Here is a 10697-nt window from a genome sequence, read left to right as displayed (position 1 = left end):
CCCCCCCTCTCTTTCATTTCCTGTTTTCCTCTCCACTGCCCTTTGCAACAAAGGAGCGCCCAAATACTACAAAAGATTTCCAATGTATTTATGACTCATGCTGTACCAAGGCTGATATGCAGATAAAGACGGCCCTTCTTCAGCTCCAAAGTGAAGAGGTCTCCCTGAATCCCCTCGCTGTGCAACAGCAGACCGTCCTGCTCCAGAGTCTTGAAGTTTATGGCGATGTGGTCGTGCAGTGTGCGCGACCTCTCCCCAGGGTACATGTAGACCACCGAGTCATCCCCGTTGTACTGTAGGACATAGGAATCTGAAACACAGAGAAAAATTTCAAAATATATAGGATTTCTATGCTAACTACAAATTTTAAAATTTTGTATTAAGCAAGGTGCAATCTTATGTAGCATTTATTGGGATTATCTGATTTTCTGCAGTATCTCGTAGGTGTTGGCATTTAGCTAGTGTAGGATGTTCTCAAGTAAGAATCAGGTGATTCTGAGCTTAGTCATTTATTAACTGGGAAAATATTATGGGATATTTGGCACCTGGGTGTAGTGGAATATTGTCAAATATGACTAAGCACTGGGATTGCAAAATGCCCCCAGATCTGAATCAGAGGCTGTAAATCCCTGTGTAGCATCCATCAGTCATTTTTACCATAAGAGCAGCCAAACAGCTCCAGCCTCACACCGATCTTCCCTCCGTTCTCCGTGTTCCACGCCAGAGGCAGCAGACGAATGTGTTTAGCAGTAAAGGCGTAATGGAAGACATTCCTCTTCACCTGATAATAATTCCAGTTTCCAGGCATCGTCTGCAAACAGATGCGACGGGGAAAGAGACGAGAGAGTTATTGAGTCACTGCGATGCCGTTAACACCTTATTAAGAGACTGGAGATGAACTGATGATGAGATTAGCTCTGTCAGTGTTGAGAGAGGTAATATGCTGTGCTGTCTTTGTTTCAGTGCCAGAGACAATGAATATAATTGAGCACCCACTGAATGCAGAATTGACTGTGAAGATTTGACTAGTTAATCCTTTACTCGTCCCTGTTATGGCCCTGATCCTGCGCCCCTACCACAACCATTCTGGCTCAGTGACACCTACAGAGTTTCCTCCTTTCATGATATACGGCGTCCAGGAATCCGGTCGGTCTCCATAGAGCAGGGAGTACTTGGTGATCCAGTCATATGAATTGAAGGTCCCCTGGGTGGCGATGGCCACCAGTCGGTACTTCCTGCCCAGGTCAACCTGTAGCCATGGCTGTCTGTCCCTCGGAGATGGGGACCAGCCACTGCTGCCTGAGGGGGAGAAAGAGGATCGTTTGATTGGAGGGTGACAGATGCAGTTTGATGGCCACAAAATCAAGACCAAACCAATTGTGACATCAACTGAACCTGTTATCACGGCAGCCATTTTGAACTTGAGACAGACTTGGGGATGGAGACTTCTAATGAGCAGATTCAGCTGCTTTGTTGAGAAGCATTCAGTATAAAGCAATTTATTTATCTAATTATAGCCAATTACTTGTACTGTAAGCATATATCTTTTAACCAACATGTTAGCAGGTTTCAAAGCTAAATTCACACAGTCACTATAATTGTTCCTTCAGTTGCAAGATTATGTAATCTGAGGTCCATATTTCTGTGCTAAAATTAAATCAGATTTTATATTTATAGTGCTTATGAGAGTATTCAAACATAGTCAGATTCATGATGGACAGTTTAAACAGAAAAGCATCAAAATGGACACAGCAGAACAAAGAGGTCGTCTTTTTTCTTTTATCCATGCATTCCTCTTCCTTGTCAAAACCTGGCACCTACATTACCCACAATGCAACTCAATTGCCAACAGTTCAGTTGGAGATTTGGGTTCAAACTTGTAGTCTTCAGCCCCAACTAACACTGACTCAAATGACATCACAGGAGGCAATTTATCAGACTTTGTGCAGCTCCCTCTGGATCCCCAAAAGGCTTTTTATACAGCGAATATTATAAATGCTGCAATGGCAGTCATCAATAATGTTATTAGTTACAATAGTGCTCTTATAATAAGTTCAAATATCTGCAGTGAGAAAGGTCTCCAAGGTGAATGGTGAATGATGAAGTTAAGGACTTACCATACAATTTGGCAAAATTGGCAGAATACAGAAAGTTATATCTGGAGGAAGCCAGAAAGGAGGAGGCATAGAGCCCGGAGACCAGCGGATCAACACATTCTCCTGCAGTGACAATAAGGAAGAAACCAAGGTCAGAAGTTATTAAATAGATCGTCTCATAATTCAGCATTCGCAACAAAATTATACAGTTCTGGGCAACAAAGACTCGCACTGCTGCACAGCCTGATTAAAAAAAAAACATTTGGAGTTTAATTAGAGGTTAGTGCATGCTCCAGGAGACACGAAATTCAAATTCAGATGGATCAGTCCAGTTAAATTCAAAGTGCAGCACAAACACATTTAGGTTTTTTTTGTTATTTAGTATTCAGATGGCAAGGTCAAAGATTCATATTCCCCATTAATGCACAACCCCTAAATAGCCTCCTAATAAGCAGGTGGGCCAGGACTTACAAATCTAACCAAGTGAGCTGACACCTACTCAGAGAGTGTGTCATCTTAGCATCTGCATTTTTTCAAAGGTTGTGTGGGACCAGCAGTAAATTATGAAACCAACAGCTATCTCTGAGATAAACTATTGTGAACGTCATGCAGTTACACAACACCCATTTCAAATTTTTAAAAAAATACAAAGATGGATCTTGGTCGTGTATTGGTCAGTGCTGCGGAGACAGAATAAAGATGTTGCGGTGTCATGCGGATGTCTTTGTGGGTGTGTGTGTGTGTGTGTGTATGTGTGTATTTTACTGCATGTCTGGTGTATTTCTTGAAAAAGTACATGCAGTTTCATCAAAGTCAACCTGAGACTGTGGCTGTGTCACGGTTGTGTTGTTATTCTGCATGTGGTTATGAGACCGATAGGCCCATCACCCATCTGCTGAGGCGTGCTCCTCGGCCCAAGGCTATTACAACTGACCATAATTCTACCTAATCTTGCTTGTGTCAGTGCTGAGGATAAATGCGCGATGCCCTCACCTCAAGCTGCAAGAGAAACACTGTCTCATTTTAAGTGTTGAAGTATGCTCTTTAATACCCCCCAAGGGATTTAATATAGATATAGACTAAAAGAAAAATATAGATGGATTGGGTTTAACTTGAATGAGAAGTTAGGGAGATACGTTTTTATCTGAGTGTGCTCAGGACCAACTAAAATAGAGAGACGAGGAAAATGAAAGCAGCTCCGGCCAGACCATCTTCATTCAACAGTATAATCCTCTCTGAACGTACGGAGTTGTTTACTGTAGTTCTGATGTTGTAAATCATGTTCTTACAGTCCCAGAGGTCATGGAGCACAGGAGAAAAGGCAGTAAAACAGTGGCTGAAAACAGGATGCCTTAGCAGAATTTGTATGCAGTCTGCAGGTGGGGCACGATAAGGAAGGATACAGCACAGCCTCAAATTTTAAAAACACCTTTGTGGAGGAAAAGAAGTCTGAGTGATGAGAGCAGAATGTTACGGTGAAGAAATATGAATGAGGGAGTAGGAAGCTTTCATCTGCTGCCTTACACTGCCTTAAATGTCATGTGAGCCATTACACAGCGTGAATACACCATTATGTGGAAAAATGAAGTGAGTCAAATGAGCATGAGTTCTGTCACCTTTCCTGCAAGGACAGCCTGCACATTCATGTGGAAGAAACGTGCTGAGCAGGGGAAATGTGACCTTGACTTTCAGCCTCTGCCTGCCTCCCTAAGAAGCTTTCTCGCCACCTTCATAACACAAAAATGTTTACAGACGATCAATAGCAGATCTCTGCGGCAACACAGCGCTGTAGAGCCATTGCAAGTGATCCCCTGCTCAAAACGGGCCATTCAAACAAAAATATTTGGGGGCTTTGTGCTGCAGTTACACACCCGAAGCTCATTCGCTGCTAATGGCTTAAAATGTATCGATTTGTTTTAATGCCTCAATTAGTAGTGAAGGGAGAGGAATTTGACTTTAAATGCGAAGAGCAGTTCCATGCCAGACTGCAGCAGGTTAACCCAGGCCACTCAGACCCTGAACCTCTCGCCTCATGGCAAGACTGTCACGCACTGTCACTCTGACTCCCCTCTCTCTTTATCTCCATCCCAAAATCATCCGCTCTCTTGTGCGCTCACTGCATCCCATTACCTCATACGCTCTCTCATCATCATCTCCCTGTTTTGTCTTTTGTTTTTTTTTTATTTCTTCCTCTCTCTCCGCCCCTCTTCCCCTTTCCTTCTCTCTCTCCAAAAGTGGGCGTTGTCATGTTGCAGTAGATAAAGTGCACCTGAAGGCTGAGCAGAACATCCTGTCACTAGGTTTTCACCCTTCTACTTGTGATCTTGCATGCCCCCCCCCCACACTCCTCCCTCTCCTCACTTCTCTTCACCACACAGAGAAATCTCTATCTCCATTCATCATTAAGAGGCTGTGGGGATAGAGCTCTATCATCACTCCTGCTGAATCATCAGTCTACTGTAAGTGTAGGCCGGTCTGTCTGGGCTGACACAATCATTACTGCTGGTTACATACAGTATGCAGAGAGGCACCTCCTCTGGCTGTCATTGTCTTGCCTATGACGCGTGGCTGCTGAGGATTCAGACAGCAACCCTGCATGTGTGCAGATGTGAACTGAATGCAGATGTCCAACAATATTATATAAGAAACAAAATCCTGCATCAGAACAGAGAGGAAGTAAAAAATATATACAGCGTTTACTATTGGAAGGATTTCCCTAAATTATTTATACCCAGGCAGGCATCACAGTGGGTGGTGTCTGACTACAGCCAGCGATAAAAACCCGAACCATGCAGCACATCAGAATCACATTCAGGTTTGAATTTTGATCTGAAACAGCTGCATGGTTCTGTCTCCGCAGAGAGCAACAAACGCCTCCTTCACAAGATATTAGTTCCTCACAAATGGACCAAACAGTCAGTCCCCTGCTGTACGAACTGCTAACCATGACAGAATGTACAAAGCATAAACTTGAGACTGTTAATACAAACACCCACACAGACATGCACACACCTTAAAGAAAGAGTCTCAGCCCCACCCCACTGGGTCACAGTGCTCTGGGATCTGAGGCTCCATTTTAATCTGGCACAGTTCCACTGTGCACATGCACACAGCAGACATACAGTTGGCCTGGCCTGCAATAAAGTACGACCCAAACCCACAGGCCTCAACTTACTGGTTAGCATGCAGTGATTCAATAAGGTTATCAAACTTCCACTCAACCGCAGTCTCTACTTTTCATTCACTTTTCAATTCTCTATTACGGCAAGATAGTATGATTCACTTCCGAGCACAATATGTGACAGACCTTCTAGTAAAAGCAGAAGCAGTAGGATGATCATATACAAATCACTTTACATCAGAGAAAAACATGATATTTATCAAATATGAACACTGTGCCTATGGGGAAGGTTATTTCCCTACAAAAACTCAGTTCAGAAAGGTGCATAACATCTAGTGGATCCACTTACATTAACACTCAGTACACAAACTGTAAATCTGGTTGAGCTTTTGTTTCACCACAAAACAGGGTTATATCAGGTTTAGCTTTAGCTGAGGGCTGTTAATTTGAACAATCCAGAATCCAACATTCCAAACTATCCAGAAGTCACATGACTTCCCATCCCTAATCCCTGATCTCCCACAGATGTAAAAACGAATGAGTCATGCAATGCACTGTATGGGGTTAATTAACAATCAACATCTTCTGAAGTGCCCCTGACAATGACATCATCTGTAAAGCTTATTAGTATGCATACATGTTTGATAGATGGGTACATAGCACCTTTCCCTAAAAGCAACCCTCACCCAATTTTAGCCAGAAACACAGCCCCTCCTCTATGCAACTAAATCCAACACAGGACTGCTGCACTGATAAGTGGGCAATTATTTCTCTGCCAGGTGAATCCACGCTCGTCGTGCGCAGGATGCGGGGTTGTATATGAACAGGTGATGGGAACACAGGCATCCCAAAAAAAAAAAGTACTGCAGTGGGCTGGTCCCGGTAAGGACGCCGAAGCGCTGCTCCCTCAACCGCCACTTTGAAAATGTGCCCAGCGGATTTTCAGCAACAACTGCATACACTGTCAATGCGACACGAAGGTTATTATAATAGAAACAATACAATAGACACACGGGCGGCATCGTGCTTTGCAGGGAAGTCGAGAGTTGAACCCACACGGTGCAGAAACTTGCATGCTGGCTGAGAGAAAGCACTGCAATGCAGACACTCCAGTGTGATGGGGATCACCGTGCGCACCTTCTGCTGCAGGACCGGCGCGGCTCTGCCTCTACACTTTTTTTTTTTTTTTTGCGTGTGATCCTACAAAACAGCGCTTTACTAAAACCGCATTAGCCAAAACAAGCAATGAAATGTAATGATCTGTGTTTGAAGACTATGTCTGGTTTTATCGCAACGTGCATTGCCCTTCAACACCTCAGGCTACATTTTGCCCTCCAGTGGTATTTTTCACTTATTCGCCTACCGACTGTCATTCTGCAACTTTTTTTTTTCTAAAACACACGACCACACGATAAATAATCTGCAGACAATGCATTTATATATACCTTGAAATATTTGAATGATATTCTAGCAACCGATAAGAGATGAACAATTGCTGTTTCACAAGACTTACGTGATGAGCAATGTTGAAAACCCAAAAATAAGAGGCATATGCTCAGTACTTTGCAAGTCATCCTTCACTTAGGAAACGTTTCTCCGCATGGGCAATGTTAATATAATCGTAGATTGTTCTGCAGTATCCTCTCACCCCCCCCTTTAGCCCAACTTTAACTCGCGCAGCTCCAACTCCTCTTCCCGGGATCTCGGGCAGCCTCTACCGGGGCGGGGACGCGCATCGGATGCCGAGAGCGCGCAATTCTTCTGTTATATTCTTTAAACAGTTTTATTTACATGTCTGTCATGCCACGCAGTGGTGTGGCTCCTGCGTGATATCATCCAGCATATCTATAAATGTGCTTAACTGGACGAGTTCTTCAAGGCCAGGAGGGATTTTGTTGCGTCCCTTGCGCAAGAGTCTGGATGTTTTGGATGCAGAGGAGTCCGGGGAGGAGCACGGGAACAATAAAAAAAATTTAAAAACTTTTCACGTCCGCTGCAGATTGGTCGTATTTTTCAAGAAAATCAAGAATCATATGAGGTTGTCTTCAAATCCCAAGGTGGTCAAAAACAATTTTCCATCTAGACTGTAGATCATAACATCAGTGCACAAAAGATGTAATCCTTTTCTCTTCTGCCCTGGCATCTTCTCTCCTCCTTTGGTGCAGTTGTAACGTGAGGGTTCGATGTGTGGTGGTTTGGATCACTTTTTAATAAAAGAAACAGCTGGGTGGAGACGGATTAACTTTTCAGGCAGCAGTTTTCTATTTACATTTTTCAACACATTTCCTCCGCTTCATTATTAACGTTTGAGAAAGGAGGCGCACTTGCAATCCTATGTGGTGCAATCTGTGTTACGTAGGTTTCGTCACCTCCCCGCCCCTTTAGGAGACAAGCGGCAGCTCTGAGCCTGCTCATTCGAGTGGGAGAAGTGAGCGTGATGCCAGATTAAAACCGATTATTTGCGGCCCCTGATTTGGGACACAGCTATAGACTGTATATGAAAATGCACCATTCGCCATCTTTTGTTACTAGGTGTGTCCCAATAAAGTCTCACTTTAAAACATAGTCCATAAGGTACTGGGGAGGTCTCACTTGACACCTGCTGGGGCACAGTGAAGAATCAGAGTCTCGAACAGGTGTGGCAGCGGGATAGTGGGGGACTGCCTAACCATAACCTGGCCAGAGTGGGGAGCAGTCAAACACTGAGTTCCAGAAGTAGGGGTTGGTGGGGTTGGTTTCTGGGGCTGAGGTTGGGGCAGGGGCAGGGGCAGGCAGCCAGGTACATTGTAGCTCTTTGTTGCTGCAGACTTCGAAGTTTTCAAGGGCAAAGCACCTGACGATGCAGTCAAGCTCTGGAGTTGAGGCAGCAAAGATGAGTCACAATCAGGTGTCTGGTGTCCATGATCTGGCACAGGAGCATAGGGTCTGAGATTGTGGTAATGGACAATCTGGGTTTTGTCAGACTGATCAAGGAGGTAAGGAATCCTGTACCTCACTCCAGGAGAATCCACATCCGATCCAAGACACTCCAATACTTCAAGGGGCCTTTCCAGCAAAGAACAATTTCTTTTTTCTTTTTTTTTTGTGGGGTCATTTAACCACACAGGGTGTCCAACAACATATGGTGTGTGCTTGACACAGCTGTCATACTGGCTGTGGACACAATCTCTGTTCAAAGCAGCAGAATCAAAAGCTGGCTGAATGTTGCGGGCCAACTGTGCAACATAGTCAGCAGGAGAACCTGGAGTATATGAGGATGGTGTTGTAAGGCAAGAGCAGGTTGGCAGGCATCCTGGCCTCAGTACTAGTGTGTGAGGAAGAAGGGAGTGAACCCTGTAGTAGAGTGAGGGCTGGTGTTGTACGCCGAAGCAAGTTGGTTAAAGCAGTCATCCCATTCACCAGGCTGCTGAAGAAGTGATGAACTGATCAGTGAGTGTTCTGTTGTGGCTGGTTCGTGTTTTCTGGATGCACAGCAGCTGAAAAAGGTTTTTCACTAAGTCAATAATCTTGAACAAGCACATAACTGTTGCCACGACTTGTGATGGGAAGCTCAAGTATCTCAGCTGCGAGTTTTTGAAATGGCTCAGTAGCAACAATTATTTTCATTGGAGAAGTATGGGACTCCATCTGGCATCACATGGGGTACATTGCTGGGTTGAAACAGGCTTTGGATCAGTACTGCAGGAGTTGTAGTGATGCACAGAACTGACAGGACAAGATGGACTTACAGGACTTAAATGACTTGTCAGGGTGGACTGGCATGAGCTGGGGAGGAGATGCTGGTGTGGTGTCAGTAAGACGACTTGACACGGCATCTGTATTGAGATGGCAGCTGCCATCTTTGTGAATAACAGTCCACTCAAAAGAGTCAAGTTCAAGAGCCCAGCGTGCACAACGACAAGTTCTCAAATTGTCAATGGGTATTTTTACGAGACCCAAGAGAGGTTTGTGATCTGTGACAATAAGAAATAACAAAGGGCTGCTTGTAGAGGTAGTGGTGAAAATTACGAATCACCCAGTTAATAGCACAGCGTTCTCTATCATAGGTTGACCATTTCCTTTCTGCTTTTGTTAGAATATAGCGAGCATATGCAATGACTTTCTTATGATGTCACTGTCTCTGAGCTAGCACAGCACCATTTGTAGAGCATGAAGCATCTGTGTACAGGGAGAATGGCAATTTGAAATCAGGGAACGCAACCACTGGAGGGCTTGAGAGGGTAATTTTAGGTAAGTGAGTGCATCCTGACATTGATAGTCCATTGGACTGCAATACATTCTTCCCAGTGAGTGCATGGAGTTGAACATTGTGATGTGCAAAGTTCCTGATGAACTTTGCAAAGTCCAAGGTATGCTCTGACTTCTGTTGCAGAGCGTGGAGTAAGTCAATCCTTATCACTGGAGCATTTTTGAGTCCCATAGGCATAACTTTGAAGTGATACAGTCCACTGCCTGTTGTTAATGCAATGCAATGAATGTGAGCTCAATTTAGCAATATCCATGCTGGAGGTCCACTGTGGAGAACCTGGCAGAGCCTGACAGAGCATCCAACGCATCATCAACTCTAGTAAGAAGATGTTAGCACCAAATGTAATGTGAGGTTCCGCTGGATGGAGCAGGATTAATGTTTCAAACAGCAGTTTTACTTTTCTCCACTTCATCTGCTTCACAATAACAACACTTCCTGTCTCTAAGTCACATGTCACTAAACTAACCAATCAGAGACTAGAAGGATTTAGACAGAGGCAAGAGGAAAACAAGAGGGATGGATTCAGGAGGTTACTGTAAGTATTTTTTAAAGATGCACATGTAAATATTTAGAAATTTAAATAGTAAACAATAACCCTGTAAACACAAATTAACAGTAGAAACTATGTACATATATTTTTAGAAAATTAACAAAAATATACAGTAGCAATTAATATCTAAATCTTACACAGTTTTTAATGACGGCCTACTGGCCAAGAGTGCACTGTGTCAGTGAGGGGATTGTCTTTCTCTCCAGGAAAGCATATCTAAACAATATCATGTATCAACAGCAGAACCACAGAGAACCAGAGTCGCATCAGATCAGCATGGTGTACTGTTCTGCTGGTTGCCTACTTGACCTTGCCCAGGTACCCACTTTACGCCAATGCTCTCACAAATATGCCCAGAGCAGAACAGGTTACAGGCTGATGATGCCAGCTGTGCCTAAACTCAGTTTCATCCCTGCACATACACACTCACATACACACACACACACACAGGGGAGGTGGGGGCAGGGTGAAACCGAGGCAGTGGGGGATTTGTGGCAATGTGTGGCACACTGACCACAAAAAAAAAGGCTTTGGGATTAAGAAGTGGGTTTATGGGACGTCAGTGTGTCAGCGATGATGTGAGATTGAATGGCCGGGCCAGCGTGGGATTTACTGTGTTTTCAATCAAATCAGATTGTCAGTTTGTAAGCTCCCTGGCACTGGTCCCCCCACCCCCACCCC

The 10697-nt window shown here is 44.2% G+C and overlaps 1 protein-coding gene across 1 annotated transcript in view; it reads right to left on the bottom strand.

The window, feature by feature from the left end:
* Positions 1-7514, bottom strand: part of cntnap1 (contactin associated protein 1) — a 22518-nt gene extending 15004 nt beyond the window's left edge. The window contains exons 1-5 of the mRNA XM_023413906.2: positions 6731-7514; positions 2118-2219; positions 1106-1299; positions 658-811; positions 107-310 (exon numbers count right to left, since the gene is read on the bottom strand). Coding sequence (XP_023269674.1) covers positions 107-310; positions 658-811; positions 1106-1299; positions 2118-2219; positions 6731-6791 — 715 coding nt within the window. The 5' untranslated portion in view covers positions 6792-7514. The remainder of the gene's footprint in view (positions 1-106; positions 311-657; positions 812-1105; positions 1300-2117; positions 2220-6730) is intronic.
* Positions 7515-10697: the final 3183 nt, after the last annotated feature.

Source organism: Seriola lalandi, unplaced genomic scaffold, assembly GCF_002814215.2.
Source record: "Seriola lalandi dorsalis isolate HSWRI2012SDOR001 ecotype SW California unplaced genomic scaffold, Sedor1 jcf7180002054519, whole genome shotgun sequence".
Taxonomy (NCBI): domain Eukaryota; kingdom Metazoa; phylum Chordata; class Actinopteri; order Carangiformes; family Carangidae; genus Seriola; species Seriola lalandi.
The sequence above is the reverse complement of the archived record's forward strand: the minus strand, read 5'-3'. Positions and strand labels throughout refer to the sequence as shown.